Here is a 19366-nt window from a genome sequence, read left to right as displayed (position 1 = left end):
GCCTACATCATAAAACTAATAACTTCCAAAACTTGCTCAGACAGCCCAGTGTTTGTACAAGTCAGTAATAGTTATGTTAGTCCGTAGCTTAGATGTTTTGTCGAATGGATATTACGAAGCTGTTAGCTGGGGAGAGAACAGATGGAGGAGGAAAGCATAGTTCTTCTAACTTGTTTTTGAATTCCTGGTCATCTGATTCTCCAGTACAAATTGGACAAGTTGTAGTTCTTAATCCCAATAAAAACCTCTCCTTTCTCTATATCAGATAATTTCAGACCTTGAATCGTGGAATGATGAGCTCTCTCAGCAGATGAATGACTTTGACACTGAAGATCTTACGATAGCAGAGCAGAGACTCCAACACCATGCAGACAAAGCCCTGACCATGAATAACCTGACCTTTGATGTCATCCACCAAGGACAAGATCTGCTGCAGTATGTCAATGAAGTGCAGGCCTCTGGTAAGATGGATCTGTCCCATCTTATTCTGGTTAATGTCTTTAGAGGGATTATCCAAACTGATACTAACAGGGGTCTGAAAGTGGCATCGATCCCCATTAATCACAATCGAGAGGAGAATGGACATGTATTTTGCTACTTGAAAATAATTCCATAGCATTTAAATAAAATAGATGAAGCATGCGGATCACTAATAAAGTAGACCCTACTGACAATTAAAATGCTCAGGTTTAAAGTGGGGGTGGGGGGAACTCTGTAGGAAGTGAAAGTAAATAGAAAAAAGAATAGAATGAATAGTACAGGGAATTTATTTTGAGATAAGTCATGTCTGTAAATTATGCATTGACTTTACAAGTAAAAGCAATTCATATTTTAGTTTCTTAACCCTTTTCACTTGATTTTCTTTGCAATATCCTGCTGCATTTAATCCTTCACAAGATATCATTATAGACTTTAAGGACTTCTCCCAAGATAATGTTGAGCATTCACTTGCTCATTATAAAACACCTGGAAATAATGTTTAAGTTCCTTAATCAAATTCTTCAAGATTTAAGTATATTTTACTAAATCGAAAATTGTTGGTATATAATAACTGTAACTCCCCTGGAAATTAGATCCACGTATGTTTCAAATTAATGGGTCTCCACAGGTGTGGAGCTGCTTTGTGACAGAGATGTAGATATGGCAACTCGTGTTCAGGATCTGCTGGAATTTCTTCATGAGAAACAACAGGAGCTGGACTCGGCAGCGGAACAGCATCGGAAACACTTGGAACAATGTGTACAGCTGCGCCACCTGCAGGCTGAAGTCAAACAGGTATGAGCTAAATATGTTCTGTGCGTTGTGAGTAGATGTGCGTATGTGTTCCATATATATATACATATGTATGCAAATAAGGTAGCTAGGTTGTAAGAAAAAAGTGTTTTAACTTCTTATTCTTGCAGATTTTTGTCCTGAGAATTAAGCATCTAGCACACTTTTTTGACCCTCGAATCTCAAAACAGATAATACCAGCTTAATTGTTAAGTTACTGTTTGCTATGGGACAACGCTGTCTGAAGAGCAGTTAGACTGTTCAGTCCATTTTTGTATCTTCCCTGTAGCAGACTGTAAAAAATCCTTTGAAATATTCCCTGACCTGTGCAGTGTGACTAGCATGGGTGCCTTGCTTGCAGCACGTACCAGTAAGGAGGGATAATGCATAACAGCAGGGCACATCATACTGGCTGAGCGAAGTGAGACCTTTCACTCAGCTTGATGGAATCTCTGTCTTTCTGTAATGCAATAACTTTGGAATGCTGCATGTAGTCAAGTCCAAAATTTCGGAGATGGTTTTAGGCATCGGTGGGCATAACTCTATTGATTTTGGTGAAATTAGGAAATCCAGAAGGCAGAAAGGGGGCCCTTGCACCTGGTGAACAGAGCCAGCAGCTTCAGCCAGCTCTAATTGTCCATAGATCAAAAAACCGGTTGATAACAGCCATGGACATCTTCTAGCTCCTATTAGCATCTTCCAGCGTAACAACAGTCCCCATCTGAGCTCTACCCATTGTCCAAATAGAGTTTAAAATGTTGGCACCCTGAATGACTTACTCCCAGACAGGAGGGAAATGGGTGATGGAAGACTGGGGAACCTGGGAATGGGGAGGGGGTGCACAGAACCCCTGGCATATGGAATAGGGGAGAGCAGGGGGCATAAAGAACCCCTGGCATGTGGGAAGGGGTTGAGGTGGGTTGTAGGGAACGCTGAAGTAGAGGGGGAGGATGGGAGGGTGCACACACACCCCCACCCCGGAAACTTGTGAAAGGGAATGAAGGAGTGCAAGAAGCCCTTGGTGTGCAAGGAGCTCAGCCTGAAGAAGCTGTGAATCATGTGACCACCCTACTGTAACGTAACTTGAAGTATCTAAATGTTTATAGTTGGCCAGTGTGCAGACAGTATAGGCAGCACTTCTTCGAATGATTACAGAGTGCAAATGACCCTTTTACTGTAAGAGGAAGGGAGGTGGAAGAGATTTTCCAATGATGTAGCTGAGACAGCCCTTCTGTTGTTTATTACATGTTGTCTTGTGAGGATGAAAGGAAAGTGCCAGTTGGTTATAATGTCCAGCTTGCACAATATATTCTTGATTGCAGAGAGTCACTCACCAGCTGAGACAGGATCTTTTCTTTATGAAATGCTGATGGACTAGAATGTGGTCAGCGGCACTACCCCTCCCTTTCCAGTGAGGTCGAAGCAATCGTGCTTTAGAAAATAGTACTTGGTTCATATTCCATGGCATACTATATTTATGGTTTAATCACATATGTAATTCTTACTACAGCATACGCTGTCCTGTCACCTGCATTTGTGTATGAGAGCTGGGGGACCAGGGAGCGAGAGAGGAGGAACAGTTGAAAATTGCATTGCCATGTGTTGCTGATCACATGTCCTACAGTAGTTGACAGAGGTATACTGCTGAGCAATGCCAGTGTCATGCTTAATACGTGTTTTCAGGATTTATTCGGTAAACCCTGTGTGACTCTTCATTTTTCTGAGTGATTAGTAATCCTAGCTAAAGTGGACATTGAAAGTTGACTATAAAACCAAAGTACTGAAAGCATTTAGCACAAGCCTCTTATATAGATGTTAATTGCTGAGATTGGACCCCTCTTCTTCTTGAAGTAAGTTTGTGGGAATCTTTCAGCTGACTTAAAAGTCAGTTGGATCAGGCCCTTTAGAACTAGAGCTCATTTCTAGTATTGTAAATAAAAAACACTTGCCAAGATAGTATTGTTCATACTGCCTAGTCATAAAACAGTAATATTCCCACCCAGGAGATAGGTTGTTTACAGAGCATCTTCCTGTGGTTTTTTATTTTTTTAGTCCCTTCAGATTTATGAATGTTCACATGAAAGGGTGCAACCCATAAAGAATATTTAGATTGTAAGTTCTTCAAGGCAAGTGCTCTCTCTTATGGTTAGTATAGGTCTTAACAGAAATCAGGGCCCCATTATGCTTGTCTCAAGGTTATACCTTAATATCAACAATTAAGAACCCATTTTTATCTGTCTAGAGTTTTATATTAACTGTAATACTGTCATTCTTGACCTGTCACATTTTTCAAAGGCGTTTGAATTTTCAAATAAGTTCATAAACTGTGCTTAATATAAATACTTATTTAAACACACAACTGAGAGGGTGCATGCATATGTTAAACACTTAATTTGTAAGTTTATCGCTTCTTATCCATATAATCTAAAAATGCTTCTCTCATCCTGAGACTGAAAAGTGTATGAATTTAAAAATATGGTCTGATACTTTGTATTTGTGTGGTCTCCTTATAATTCTACTAACACCCTTTGAAGGGTTTTGGGACTAGTAACTTTTATTTCTTCTGACTTTCATTACCTTAATACAAATACATGAGTTTGGGGGGGGGGGGGGGGCGGTTAAGCCAGGAAGCAGGACCACTTGCTGTTTCCTCTGAACTGGAAAAAGCTTTGTAGCACAGCAGGTCACAGCCCTTGCGCTATCTGAGAGGAACACGACATACTAAACCTCCTTTTCAGACTGTTCTGTTGTTTGTATTTTGTTGCCAGAAGCTCTGAACACATGGTTTCCAGGGTTAAATTACTGTGATTTCCTGCCCAATTTACTACTGTTGAACTGGGCATAAGCATCCATTACGTTATGGAGAGACAGTGTCTCTGCAGAGCTAAGATTGTAACCAGCTTTTCAGTTTAGTCATGATTTTGACTCCCCCACTAACTGTCAAACCTGCTGCTACTGCTGACTTCTTTTCATGATTCATTTACATATAGCAGTAGCGTGGCATGGTGCCCTCCAAAGAAAAAGGGGTCGATAGCTCAAGCTGTTTACCATCTAATGAAAACAAATGAGATGCTGGGTTTAGTTGCCACAATTGTCCCTCAACTCTACCAGTGATAGCAACAATGGTGGGAGCACTGTGAAGACGAGGCTCTTGCAGCTACTTAATTTTGATTGGAGTTGTCCATCCTTGCTTTGAGCACAACAAATGGACATGGTGATAAAAACATCCATGGCTGCTGGTGCCTTAATTACTTTACCTCTACCACTGGTTCAGCTCTTTTTGTTTCTGACAGCAGTGGTAATTTCCCCCACCCACCCCAAAAAAAAAAAAAAAAAAGGTTAGTGTAGATAAAACTACAAGCTAGAACGATAACAGAAAATGAGGAGGTAGTGGAAGGGCTAAAAGAGGAACAGAGGCTTTAATAAGTCACATAAAAGCTTTGCTTGCTAAATTAAGATGCCGAATAGAGTTGGGTAGGGCAAGAGTAAATAGTAGCGGAGAGTGGTATAGAAGAAGGGGTTTGAGGTGGAACTTGGAGGGAGTCTCAGGATGCTTGGTGTTCAAGAAGAGAGATTGCTTCAGATGTAGGGACGAGTAGAGCTTGACTTGAACTCCAGGGATGTGTGGTGTCTGGCTAGAAGAGAATTCTGGGGGGAAGTGAAAGGTAAACTGATGCAACACACATCAGACATTGGCTTGAAAAATAAGGGTGGTGTGCTTTTTCCATAAGATTTCTAACAGTTTTTGCCTCATGAAACTCAATTTAACCTTTACAAAATTTGCTTGTTTCTCAGTGTCAGCACTGGTGTCTTATGCTATTTTCAGAAAATTGATTGTTAAATTTTAACTGACATGAAAATTTTTTTTTTTAAATCTATGTTCTGATGGTGTTTATTATTATATCCATTGACTTCCTGATATCTGTAGTGGGGCCACCAGAGATTATGGGGTTTAATATATGTCCCAGTCTTAGAAGTGGGCTCCTGCAGGGTTTGTGAGTCCCCCCTCAGTCCTAAGCCATTCAAAAACTCCTGTGTTGACATTATACCATAATAATACTTCACAAATATAGACTGAAATACATTCTAGCTTGAGAAATCAAGAACAAGCTATCAAAGTTTACCAGATGAATTCTTAAGACTTTCAAAAAAAAATTAGGGAAATAATTACATTTTTTTTAATGTCCATTAAAGTAGCATAAACCAATAGATTGTAGGCCAATGTAGTTAGTTATCCAGGTCAAATTTATAAATGACAAGGAGTGGAATTGCACCTTAGCTCTGCTCCACTGCACCTTATGAGACCACCGTATGCCTTCCTCTCAGAGAAGATGAGAAATATTAATAAGGGAGAGAATAAGCTAGCAGTTTCCTTGAACTGGGGAAAGGAGAGACCATCTAATATGAAATGCACCTGGAAAAAGCTTTGTGGATCTAAATTACTGTCCACCTTGTTTAGAAACTGTGATGTTGAAAATTATTGTTAATAGCTGAGAGGAGATGATGCCCATATGCAGTTAAACTTTGACAGTATGACCAACACAATTTCTTTGCTGTATTACGCTCTGCATGCTAACAGTTGCCCCATCTACATGAATAGATTCATCCTCCATGGCACTTAACTTGACAATACAACAGTACTGACTTTCTGTCTTCGAGACCTATACAATTCTCACTCCAGTCTTCCTGGTGAGTTGATTTATGACACAGATGGTGGGGAGTTCACCATTTTAACTTCTCAAATATACATTAATTAGACTCTCTGGGGCTGCAGATATCATAAGCCCCATATACTCTTCCTGTTAGGGTAATACTTCTTGCTACATATACCCTACAGCTGCGGACTTGTTAAAATCTATAAGTGAACCCTCAAAATACCTCGATTTTAAGATTATTCTTGGCCAAACCTGCAAAAAGTGCAACACTAAAGGTCAGTTACTGGAGCTGTGAAGCTTGTTCTAAGTACAGATACCTTACAGTAGGGTACGCTGCATTTCCATGTTTTTCTACATTAACCCTTTTCACTTTGAGACGATATAGACTGTTTAATTTCTTTAACTTCCTTTCTGGTTTCCCATCCCTGACATGTTTTCAACATATCATGACAACTCCACCTTTAAGTGATTAACTGTAGAACTAGGTATTGGCAGGTAGTCATATAAATCTGGTGACATTTTTGACAGTGTGGGAGGGGGAAATGACCTATAATATAAACGGAACATTAGTACATATACATATATATACATATACATATATGCATATCTTGCTGTTTGTAGCTTCCTGAGCTGTTTGAGGGAGAACTAGGCTTGGTGCTGTTCCCCACTCTGGATGGGGAGATCCAACTCTGAGTTACTGTGGTTATGCAACACCCTAACCAGTTACTTGACTTGTTTGTGTTTTAAACCCACTGTTGATGTATGTGGGTACTACCACATTTGTATTGCACTGGGAACCAAATAGGATTCTATTCTTGTGAGTGTCAGACAGTGGGGTTCACACATGGCGGGAGTGCAGAAGTACTTACCCAGGAGCATTCAAAAGTCAGAAGGGAGAGAGTAGCCCAAAACATGCATTAACATTAGTACCACAGATTGCCTCAATATGATGTTCTTACTGCTTCATTCCCCAGTAAAAGGCTTAATGGATGACTTAAAGGTAGCTCAAGTCTGAGTTTGACAACCAAGAATTTAAAAAAAAAAAAAAAAAATACAGTAGTCATTATCTTAGTGTTTGTATGTGCATATAGTCATAAACGTACAGTTACTAAGCCTTATGCTCACAGTTCAAATTCTTGATCTGAAACAAAATTAACGTTAGCTGTTATAAATCAGTTCTGTAACTTCACCTAGTGTTGTTTTCCAGGCACTGTCAAGGGCATTATGTTGTGGAACAAGTCTTGTTTCCTTAAGTAGTGTTAATTGCAAATAACTTACTTCTGTGTAGTAATAGAAATGGAGCCTTTCTTGCTGATCAGAGGAGGACTTCTAAATTGTGCTGTCTTGTGTTCTGTTTCAGGTGCTGGGCTGGATCCGAAATGGGGAGTCCATGTTAAATGCGGGGCTTATCACGGCTAGCTCCCTCCAGGAGGCAGAACAGCTGCAAAGAGAACATGAGCAGTTCCAGCATGCTATAGAGGTATAAAAAGTGTGGTGTTCATGCCATTCTCCAATAAGATGGGTGCTTACGATATAGTTCATGGCAATCATTATAAAGCAACATGAGGAATAGATTAAATCCGTATGTACCTTCTAGGTAGATCTCTCACCCACCTGGGCAGCAACGAAAAGGTTAATAACATGAGTGTGTACATTTGAGGTGAATAGATGGAGGGAGGTGAGGACAGTTTCTAGGAAAGGGAGTTTTGGGTAGCAGGGATTCTGACAGTCGTGATTCTGTTCTATGTCAGTGCAGTGCTTTTAATAAGTCAAGGGCAGTGGAAGTTCACTTTATATAAATATTTAAATTGTGTATTTACAAAATGGCTGAGACAGATTTAATCAAACAAAAGATTATTGCAAACACAGCGTTTTAGAATAGGATGCTGTGGGTTTTTAGGTTTTAAGACTAAGCTAATATAATAGATGACAGATTGGTTACAAATGGGGAATATACACAAATTGCATCATTATAGATAAGATAAAAGTTTTCCTAACATGGTCTCATAACTTCAGTGTGCTGTATGTGTAAATTACTAGGTTTTATTAATACTTTAATTTGATCTTTACAAGGTCTTGCTAACTGAGCTTTCATTATTAGTATGTTAGTGTTAATCCTGTCTACCCTTTCAGTATAAAACTGGACAAAAAATTAAAGCCAAATTTTTTGGCATGTGGGGAGAGGTAGTGTGTAGATATTTGTTCGGTATTTTATTGTTGCTGAACACTAAAAAGTCTCTGGTGGTTGATTAGCTTTTTTGTTTTCAGAAGAACTCTATTTTACAATAAATGCCTTCTGTTTTGCTGCCTTTTTGTGGAGTTTTCTGTTTCCCATCTCTGTTTACAGTTTGTAGTGTGTGTGTCCTCACTCTTGAAAGCTTTGGTATAGGGTATAACACTCCTGAGCTATGAGTATTTATCCTTGTAGGGATAAATGATGATGATTTTTAATTTGAATATTTTCTGGATCATAGTGCACTTGGATATAATCAAACTTCTTCTACGTAGGGCTTCCAGATTACAAACAGGTGTATGTTTTTACTGGGGGACCAAATGTTCAGTATTATCATTAACAAATAATCAATTAGTTGGCTCATTTCACATCCCCCTGGATACTTGTTCTATCCATTTTCACTCCACATAAGTGTGAAATGGATTGCAAGAAAGTTTGTATGAAGAAAATAATTCTGATATCCAATAATCAAGCTGTGATGCTTTGGGTTTCACCCAGACCAGTAAGAGGTTGTCACTGCCTGCCCTGTAACCTTTGTGCTGTGTAACTTTGCCTCAGAGCCCTGAAACCAGCAGCCAGCTCACTACACAATGGCCTCAACCTGGCTCCAGCCCTTGCAGGGTGACACCAGCAGCCCTTCCAGATCCAAGTTGCCCCTGCAGCGTCCAGTCCCTCTTGCTGAACCCTCACAGAAGATACCAAGTTTGCTACATCCAAAAAGACAACACACAACAGCCTGGTAGTTGGCTGAAGACCCACACTTAAGATACTTTTCTAATAAAACAAGAATATGTTTATTATCAAGAAACCTAGTGAAAGAAGAATTAAGTAATTACAAGTAAGAGTGAAAGAGAGCGAGGAGAGGTTACAAATAAAACAAACAGAATGCTCTTTCTTGTGACTAAAAGTTAATTCTAGCCAGTTACAATCATGGCCTAAACAATTTCCTTACCCACATCAACTTTCATAGGCTCAAAGGGTACTGTACCTGATCGTCCCATTAGAGATGGACGCAAAAATGAAAAGGCTTTTTGCATCCCCTTTTGTATTTCCAAAACTCACTGTTTTGTCCCCAGACTCAGGATGCACCCTGGTGTTCAGACTTGTGCTGTTCTTCCCATCTCCCTCTTTCCTTCTGATTCGTATGTAAAAGGAACTTCTGTTGTGTTGATTCCACAATGCTTAATTTACGTTGGAGATATGTGGAAGGCTGCCTTCCCCCCTGTCTAGGAGAATACCTGTTTCTCCCTTTGTTTAGTCACAGATTTTAAAGTAGGGGCGGACAAACTTTTTGACCTGAGGGCCACATCGGGGTTGCGAAACTGTATAGAGGGCCGGGTAGGCAAGGCTGTGCCTCCCCAAACAGCCTGGCCCCTGCCCCCTCCCACTTCCTGCCCCCCTCAGAACCCATGACCCATCCAACTGCCCCCCTCCCCCCCGATCCTTGTCCCCTGACTGCCCCCCTCCTGGGAACCAACCGCCCCCTGGGCCCCCCCCGGGGACCCCACCTATCCAAGCCCCCGACCCCTATCCACGCCCCCGCCAGGCCCCCTGGGACTCCCACACCTATCCAACCTCTCCCTCCCCCCCCCCCCCCCCCGTTCCCAGTCCCCTGACCACCCCCAAGAACCTCCACTCCCTGTCCCCTGCCCCTTATCCAACTCCCCGCCCCCTTACTATGCCGCTCAGAGCAGCAGGAGTTCGCAGCCACGCTGCCCGGTAGGAACGGCGGACCAGAGCACTGGCGGTGCTCCGATCTGAGGCTGTGGGGGAGAGGGAGACAGCAGGGGAGGTGCCGGGGGCTAGCGCCCCCACCCGGGAGGTCAAGGGCCAGGCAGGACGGTCCTGTGGGCCGTAGTTTTGCTCACCTCTGCTTTAAAGCATAATATCAGTGAACATTCCTAATTCCTCATACATTGTTAGTACATACATTTCACAATGATAGTAATCACCAGTGTGTCACCAGCTTTCATAAGAGACCTTACTCAATATACTTCTATAGTACAGTAGTATTGTAGCCAATCAATTGATTCAAATGCTTATTCTTTGAGGTTCAGTCCCCGTTCTCCCCCTGGGGTATTTGGACCCAGAACACTCCACCTTTCCCCTCCCAATCCAAAGAGAGAACAAACCTGGAAGCCATAATTATAATTTGGTTATGTACTGTAACTCGGCGAGCATTGTATGGCTTGCATAATCTGTTGCTATGCAGTTGATGTTCTTGTAGAGTGATAGACACTGTCAATTGATAATAAATCTCTTGTTGAATTTACTTCATATTTGTTTGCCTAGAAAAAGTTATGCTGCAAACCTACTGCTAGCCCTTTATTTCCTTTGTCTGATATATGTGTGTAGAAAATAGCATTGCAAATAAGAAAGTGAAACGTGGATTTAAAGCAAATGCATTTAAACGTTATGCAATTAAATATTTTATTTCAACTTCTTATCAGAAAACGCATCAAAGTGCACTGCAGGTGCAGCAGAAAGCAGAGGCGATGCTGCAGGCTAATCATTATGATATGGATATGATCAGGGACTGCGCTGAGAAAGTTGCTTCTCATTGGCAACAGCTGATGCTCAAGATGGAGGACCGTCTCAAACTTGTGAATGCTTCCGTAGCCTTCTATAAAACGTCAGAGCAGGTATAGGAATTCCTGAAGACCCATGCCTTGCAGAATAGTAAAGGGATTTGTGATGTTTTATCATAAAAATTACCTTTGGCTCAAGTGGCAGAGTTAATTAGCTTTAGAGCTCAAGTTTATAAAACCGATATTAGCAGAAATGTTGGTATTTTAAAATTTTTATTTAGAACTTTCCATGCTGTCTTGGAAACGCTGACGGTATTATATTAACTGAGGCCTAGAAAAATGAAACTGACCCCAACCAAATTGCAGTACAGTCAGTGAAGTTTTATTTTCTATACTGAGCAGAAAGCAAAAACCACACATTATAATTGATAAAACAAAGTGTGTTTGTAAAATGCTTGGTTACAAATTATTCACGTTATTAATAACATTTATGTAAGATTTCCTCTAAAATGTTGCTCTGGTATTAGATTTTTTTCTTTAGTGGTAAGTCAGCTACATCTTAAATCCCCATCTGCCCTTCTTGACCTTTTTTTCTTTTCCCCCATGTTTCAAATCAGGATTACGTAATTGAGTAATTTGGATTTTCAGTTTCTGGAAAGGGCCTTGCCCAGGGAAAGTGTCATATGTGCAGATGTACTGTCATGTAAGAAATCACCTCTGATCATAGCTTGATTAAAATCCTATCATAAATAACTATGTGTTACCACCTATATCATACTTTTCATCTTCAAAGTGTTTCATGAGTTTTAATCCACATCACATCCTGGGCAGAGGCTGATGGCAGTTTCCCTATTTTAGAGAGGCGGAATGGAAAACAGATAAATTGAAGACACAATCAGCATCTATGTCAGAGCTGGGATTAGATGTCTAGGGTTCTTGGTTTCAAGTCTCCTGGATCAAACTACTTCACAGTGTTGTTCAACTGAAATACTAGAGATATTTGTCTCCTCTTGGCTGGTAGGTTTGCAGTGTGCTGGAGAGTCTGGAGCAGGAATATAAGCGGGAAGAAGACTGGTGTGGGGGAGCAGACAAACTGGGTCCCAACTCTGAAACAGATCACGTGACCCCTATGATAAGCAAGCACCTTGAACAAAAAGAAGCATTCCTGAAGGTAAAGATGATGTTGGTTACATGTTGGGAAGCAAGCAGTTACATCCTCACATATCTTGAATAGACCAGAAAAACCCAGTGACAGGTGTATGGCTTCGTGAGCTCCTGAATGGTGATTACACAGGGAATGGCATATGACTGTTTCTCATGGTGATTAGAACATTGCCAAGTGCATAAAATGTATGCCCGTTTATATAAATAAGTTTCCAATTCAACTTCAGCAGATAGCTTGGAGAATCAGGCATCCCACTGTGATAGATGTGCAGCTGGGACTCACTTTTTTTCAGCAGCCACCACTTCCCAGAACACTTGAGAGACACTTCTTTAAAAGAAGCAACAGCTGCTCAGCACCGTGGCTCCCCATGACTCAAAGCAGCTCCCAGCAGAACTAGAGCTGCAGTGGGGAAACCTGATTCTGTGCTCCTTTTTCTATGGTATTTTATAATTGCTCTTAAAAAACCAAAATAATATTCTACACTACAGTAAAGCTCCAAAACGCTATAGTACCACCATGTCTTTGAGTATTCCTGTTACAATTCTCCTACCCTTAAAATAAAGGTAGTGGTTCAGATTTTGTAACCAAATTATAAATAAAAAATCACTTAGGAAGAGGAGAGCCAGTTTGGAAGGGGAAAGGGTAGAGAAGACGAGTGGGGAGAGAATACCAGGAGAGGGAGACAAAAGACGGCCGGGAGGTGGGGTGTGTGTGTGAAGGCTGCTGTTTTCCAGAGAAATACAATCTTAAAATATAGTACAAGAAATTCAACACAACAGCAATCTGAAGAAAAGATAAGGCAGTAGTATTGGGCCACTTGTATTCAATTTTTGCTGATAAGCAAGGTGACTTAGCAATGGTAACACGTCAGTGGCACTTGAAAATAATTGTGATAGCCTCTGCCTGTGGGATGTGTGACTGCATGGAAAATACTATATGGTCAGTAAGTATACAGAATGTCCTTCCTGTGGTGTTGTATTAGAGTAGTTTGAAAGCCTCTTAATGTTAGATACTGAGCTGCAAACACCACTGAAAACATGAATTTTCGTATAACTGTAGGGGCAGTGTCAAATGGATCTCTCACTTGCAAATGTCTGAACTTTTGGGCTGTTCTGAGAATATGATCTGATGAATTACTGTCTCAGTGATCTTTGTCATTGATCATATCTGTTCTGTCTTCACCTAACCTTTTAAAGTAGTAGTTTGATGTTCCACTTCATTACAAACAAAGGACACCAGGCCTATATATAGTAGTTGGTATATATTCAGAAGTTGAGGTTAGGAAGGCAGCTATGTTGGTTCTTGGCAGTGCAGTTAGATTCTGGTTGGTGTGTTGCTCTTTGGTTTGAATGCTTTTAAGACCTTTAAAGGGCATGTCTTCTTTCAGTACTTTTGGTTTCATTTCAGCAGAGCAACTATTTTTTCAGTTTAAACTAGCGGTGGATCTTTTACAATATCCAGGTGATAACTGAAAGTTGTGCGCTTGGTTTACATAATAATGACAAATAAGTTAAAACAATCTACTCTGTGTACCTTGAGCCGCACTTAAAAGTATGGAGAAGATGATCACTTTTAAGTAACTTCAGGTATAAATTACATATAATGCTATTTAGTGTGCAGTGCCAGATAACCTAGCCCTGGATTAACTGCTATTTGCCTGGAAAATAGTGATCTTTTTAACTGTTTGTCTGCTCTGTATTGAATAGGACATAGTAAGCAGAAAAAGGAGTGTGTGTATCCATGTGTCTGTTAATGCCCCTTCAAACACAGCAATTTCAAATGCTACTGAATCTTCTCGTAGGCTTGTACGCTGGCTCGGAGGAATGCTGATGTCTTCCTGAAATACCTGCACAGGAATAGTGTAAACATGCCAGGGATGGTAACTCACATCAAAGCTCCTGAACAACAAGTCAAAAGTAAGTGTTCTGTTAGGAATTTGGCCTTCTTGCGCTGCAACAAATCTGAGAAAATGAGGGTGAGCCCCTGCCAGGTCGGATACAGTATTTCAGATTTATCAGAAAATAAGTGATCTTATAAATAAATAAATAAAAATAATAAATATAAATAAATAATAAACCCTGGTGAAGGTTTAAAATAGCTGGTAACCACTCATCTTCATTTTTCAGTTTTAAGAAAGGGAAGAGTCTTGCACCCAAATAAAGCTTGATTGTTATCAATTTGTATATTTCAAAGTTAATGCCATGTTTAATTTACAAATGGAGACTTAAATGCATTGCTCTTCATACAGAAGTGTCAAGAATTCCACAGCCAATAAGTCTATATAAGCACATTTGGTATTCTGGGCTATGCAAAATGCAATGGGAATTCTGTGTTAGGAGAACACAAAACTTGAAAATGGCCTACTGAATCTCTGGAGTAGTTTAAAGGTACTTGATTGAACATAGGATAACTGGGAGGCCCAGGTAGTAGGGTAAAATGGTTCTATTAAAGCTACAAATGTGTGTGCATCTGTGGTGGTGGAGAAAAGGAGATGGATCTTGAGATGGGATTTGAAAATTGTCAGTATTCATTTAGGCAGAGCAAGACTTTAAGGTAGTACTGGTCCACTCGGGTGAGGAATGCGAGAGATGTTAGTGCCCACAGTGAAACAGTGGATGGAGAGAGAACAAAGATCAGTGGTATTACACCAACAGAACTTAAGCTCAGAAAATAAATGAGATAGGAGAAATGGAGATGGAATGGGATAGAACTCAGAGAAGGTTTTGAACAATAAGGATCTTTCTTCAATAGATTTTTGAGTGATGATTGCTTGTTTGTCAGTTGTCGTTCCCCCAACCACACTTTAACTATGGCTAAACGTTTGGGTCATAAAGTAGACAGGTAGATGTGTGTAAGTATTGCAGAAGGAAGGGTTGTCCCCTCATTGCACTGCAGGTTGAAGAACTTTCTGCAGTTGCTTCTTCACACAGTCTGGTTATGCTGAAATTGAAAGCTAAGCCATGTTGAATTGTGTTTGTGGATGTCAGCAGCTATCTGAGGTGGTTCTGGCTATGGGGGAAACGAATTGTGGGTGTCAGACAAATATATGATTTGAAATGGAAGACTGAAGAGGGTTCACAAGGGATGGAGTCACACCACTGAATATGAGAAGGGATAAAAACATGAATTAGTTTATGAAGAGGTTAAGACCCACTCAGAAATATATTGCTTACATAAGGGTTTTTTCTTACAACTTCATGGATTTTTTTTTAAGTAAGAATTTGAAATAGTGTAGTGTAGCAACAAAGACTTTTAATCTGATTGCTATTGGTACATTCATAGTAGGTGTGCAATCAACTCATCTACTGTAAACCAGAAAGATTTGAGTGAAGAAAGGAGAGAAATACCAACCTGTATCCTCCAGGGTATTACTGTACCTGTACTGTACTTTTCATGGTCTCCTACATCAGTGGCTTTCAGTCTTTCCAGACTACTGTACCCCTTTCAGGAGTCTGATTTGTCTTGCATATCCCCAAGTTTTACCTCTCTTAAAAACTACTTGCTTACAGAATCAGAGGTAAAAATACAAAAGCATCACAGCACACTATTATTGAAAAATTGCTTACTTTCTCATTTTTACCATATAATTATAAAATGAATCAATTGGAATATAAATATTGTACTTACATTTCAGTACATAGTATTCAGAACAGAATAAAGAAGTACTGTCTGTATGAAATTTTAGTTTGTACTGACTTCAGTAGTGTTTTTTATGTAGCCTGTTGTACAACTAGGCAAATATCTAGATGAGCTGATGTACCCCCTGGAAGACCTCTGCGTACCCCCAGGGATATGCATACACCTGACTGAGGACCACTGTTGAACATAGTAATTGGCATGCTCAGTTCAGACATACAAGTCACAGATGACAATAACCTAAATATAGGAAAAACTAAATCTACAATAACTTACATGTAGGCAATATACACCTTTCATCTTAGTAAATTCTTCATCTGTTTCATAAAACAGCGTAATGGTGTTGAAAAGATGTATTGAGGCGTACTGAGGTTTTTTTCTTTGTAGGACTCAGTACTGCCGTGGTAGCTGAACAGATAAATCATAGAACCATAGGGAATGTAGGTGTGGAAGGTACCTGCAGAGGTAATCTAGTCATTGTACGATAGTTTTTCTTTTTCTAAGTGTATTTAAGAAAAACAAAAGGAAGGAGTATGATAAAGGACGGTAATAAAACCATAAATACATTTCTTGTCAAATGCAAGCTGCAGTACATTTCAGAGTCGTTTCATTCCCTCTCGTTCATAGAAGAATCTGACAGCTTGAAATGCTGTCTGCTCTGCAAGCCTGTGCTCTGTAAATAGAGATTAAAACTTTTAGCATACATTTAACATAGGAAAAACTGAACAAATACACACCTATAATTCACATTTTAAAAGGCTTTTCCAAGAACACACTGGATGCGTATTTCATAAAACCAGTCAAGTCTAGTACTGAAGGCTTAAAAGTATGTTACTCTCCCCCCCCCCCACCCACTTAATGAAGGAGGTGGCTGGCTAATCCTCTGTCTAAGATCCATTACTTTTGCTCCTGTCTCAGGAAGGCTTTAAGAGGTGCAGTTTGTGGTACCTGCAATACAAATCAAAAAAGTTTAGGAAACATGCTGTTATTCTAACCACCCCTGGAAGATGAGTTATGAGAGGCCACTGTTAATGGGGCAGGGGTATAATTCAGGAGATGGAAATATGCAAAGCTGCTTGTCAGCAGCTGAATTCAACACACTACTGTTATATAACTTCATGCTGTGCTATACAGTATCTTTTTCTGGCTCTTGGCATCCAAAGGAACTAATAGCATAAATCATTGCAAAAGCACAGCCAAATGTCTCTCACTGGCACACCATCTGTACAATGTTCTGATAGCATGGACTCTGTTCCAGTTAGCTAAGTAGATCTTACATGCTGTGTATAACAATTGACTCCAGTTACGTCAGTCTCAAGATGTCCATTTTTGTGTAGTGTCCAGTCTGAAATGTTGTAATACATTGAGATTTCCTCAGAAATCTGGGAAACGTTTCTCTAGGATGAGCGTTTGAGAGGTGGTGGTAGGCGGATAGACTGTCAAAGTAGATGGGAAAATGCGATCAAGGTAAACCTGTCAAAAAAGTGGAATGGGAGCTCAGTAAATGAGGGGAATGGAGGTACAATTATGGCTGGTACTGCCATACCAAATTAGGAGATCATAATATTAATGGGCCGAGTTGCTGTCCTGTCGGCCATGTACTGTGCATTGACCCTGAGTTAGTATTAACATTCCCTGTAAGCTGTGCACAGCTATCCTGTATCTACCATGCAGGGAGCCCAGCCAATGTAGCAACACAGACTGCTTCCCAACACAATTTGCTGGTTTGCTGTTACTGAGCATGCTTAGTAACATCTTGTGAAGCTTCTGCCCTTTTTTTGCCCTCACATGGCATAACAATTTGCCCCTTGCTAGTAACAGAGGCTAAAAGGGTGGTGGTGGGGGAAATTGGAGGGAGTGATGGGCTGAATTTGTTCAGGGAGCAAACTGTGTGTGCATGGGGCTCAAACAGATGGAGGGAGGGGAAGCAGAGAGAGGGGGAGAGTCAGGGATGGGAGGTAGGAGCCAGGTTTAAGAAAAGGAAATGGGCGCTGCCAGACAGTGGCGTGGGGGTGGGACAAGGATAGGGAAGAGCAGAGAGGATAAAAGTTACTGTAAACGGGGTGAGCTCTCTACAGGGTTTGCAGAAACAGGATGTACGTGGCAGAAGCTTCCCCCTGCCCCCAGCACGACAGCACATCTCAGCACCCGCTTCTCATGGCCAGCAGGGAAGGGGTGAGAGATGGGTTGGGGAGACAGGTTCAAAGGAGGGGATGGTAGGGGGGCTCCCTTCAGGGCTGAGGTTCCTGCCCATGACATAGAAGTTACCAAAATACCCAGAGTAACAATTACGGTAGCCAATTTTCAAATATCAGTAATAGGACATTTTTTGTTTTTCTTTCTTTCTTTGAATTATCAGAATCCATGAGTCTAAAAGTAAAGCCATGCCCTCGCCATTTGTTTTTACATATTTGAAGTTCCTTATATTGAGAAGCATCGAATGATGCTACAAGTAAAATTGGATGAACATGACAAAAGTCTGTTTGTGAGTACTCTTACGCAGAGTACCAAGAAATGCCAAATGTGCTCATTTTAATTTTATCCATGTTCCTGAATTTAATAACTAAATGTAAGGATTCTGAACAAAATTGTTAGCAACACCGCCTAACTTAATTATGGGTTTAATTGCTGCTAGAAGTGGAAGCAGGTCTCGAGCAGTACAAGTAATTGTTCTTCTACTGGCAGGATACTGCACAATAATACCTGTCTTTAAAACTCCTTTGACACACGTGTACATGATACTCTAGTCTAGTACGGTCAATACTATGCATTTCTGAAGTCCTTACATGAACATTTATGTAATCCATACTTCAAACAATCCTGAAATATTCATGTACACAATAGACCATAATCTCTCTAAAAAGCAATTGCAATCCATTGTGTTTACTCTGAGTTCTGTGTGGGATTTCTGACCCTGCCTCATTTGTTGCAGAGGTTGAGTGGTATGTAGGAAGCGAAGGCATGGTCTCAGGGCTAAGGCAGTTGAATGCTGCCCTGAAGAATTGGATTCTATCCCTACCTCTGCCACAGACTTCATGTGTGGTGCTGGGCAAGTCACTTATGCCAAACTGTTCACAGGTGATCACTGTTTGGGTACCAGGAAAGTGAGGCACACGCAATATGAGACACCTGGGTCTAGATCTATGAAGTGCTGAGTGCTTGAAAATGAAGTCTATTGGAGCAGTGCTTTAAATACATAATATGCTATAAAAATAAGCACTGTGAAAACCCTGTGTGTCTCAAGTCGGGCATACAAAATTAGTGAATGTTTATGCCAATTTTAGCTTTAATCTCTCTCATCCTCAGTTTCCTAGTTGTAAAATGGGAATAGTGCTACCTAATCTCATAGGATTCTTGTGAAGATACGTTGATGTTTGTGAAGCACTGTTATACTATTGTGAGAGCACTGCAAACATCTAGGACAAAATCAATAATTTTGTATTCTGTGTAGGGTTTAGATGGTGTGCATTACGTGAAGCCTGGGCGACACATTGAACCAGGAGGTTAAAAAAATATATTGAATAACTTCTAATACACTGAATGAAGCAGTAGTCCCATAGAAAAAAATAGTATATGATTATGTTATGATGTCCTGTCCCTTTAAACATTTGAGCACTCCCCAACTCTGCAGTGCAGAACCTCACTTTCATGTTGTTTTCACTTTTGCTGCAAGAACAATAGAACTACCATCGCAACAGACAGCTGAGTTTCTATCAGCTCCCTCTGTGTCTGTGTCTTTTTCTGCTGGATCCAAATATAACACATGCAATTAAAGATAGTATTATAATGCATTCGCAAATTTAAATTTCATAAGCAATCTTAATTCCGGCATTTCCGAACTTTGTCTACTTGACTATTAAGGTTGCAGTGTTATTTT

The 19366-nt window shown here is 40.4% G+C and overlaps 1 protein-coding gene across 3 annotated transcripts in view; it reads left to right on the top strand.

Moving 5' to 3' along the window:
- TRIO (trio Rho guanine nucleotide exchange factor) overlaps positions 1-19366 on the top strand; it is a 400776-nt gene that overhangs the window by 226007 nt on the left and 155403 nt on the right. For all 3 annotated transcript variants that reach the window (XM_048839610.2, XM_048839611.2, XM_048839612.2), the window contains exons 14-19: positions 266-461; positions 1109-1275; positions 7288-7407; positions 10611-10802; positions 11710-11859; positions 13655-13769. In XM_048839610.2, coding sequence (XP_048695567.2) covers positions 266-461; positions 1109-1275; positions 7288-7407; positions 10611-10802; positions 11710-11859; positions 13655-13769 — 940 coding nt within the window. The remainder of the gene's footprint in view (positions 1-265; positions 462-1108; positions 1276-7287; positions 7408-10610; positions 10803-11709; positions 11860-13654; positions 13770-19366) is intronic.

Source organism: Caretta caretta, chromosome 2, assembly GCF_965140235.1.
Source record: "Caretta caretta isolate rCarCar2 chromosome 2, rCarCar1.hap1, whole genome shotgun sequence".
NCBI classification, from domain to species: domain Eukaryota; kingdom Metazoa; phylum Chordata; order Testudines; family Cheloniidae; genus Caretta; species Caretta caretta.
Note: the sequence above shows the minus strand (reverse complement) of the source record. Positions and strands in the feature narration are given on the sequence as shown.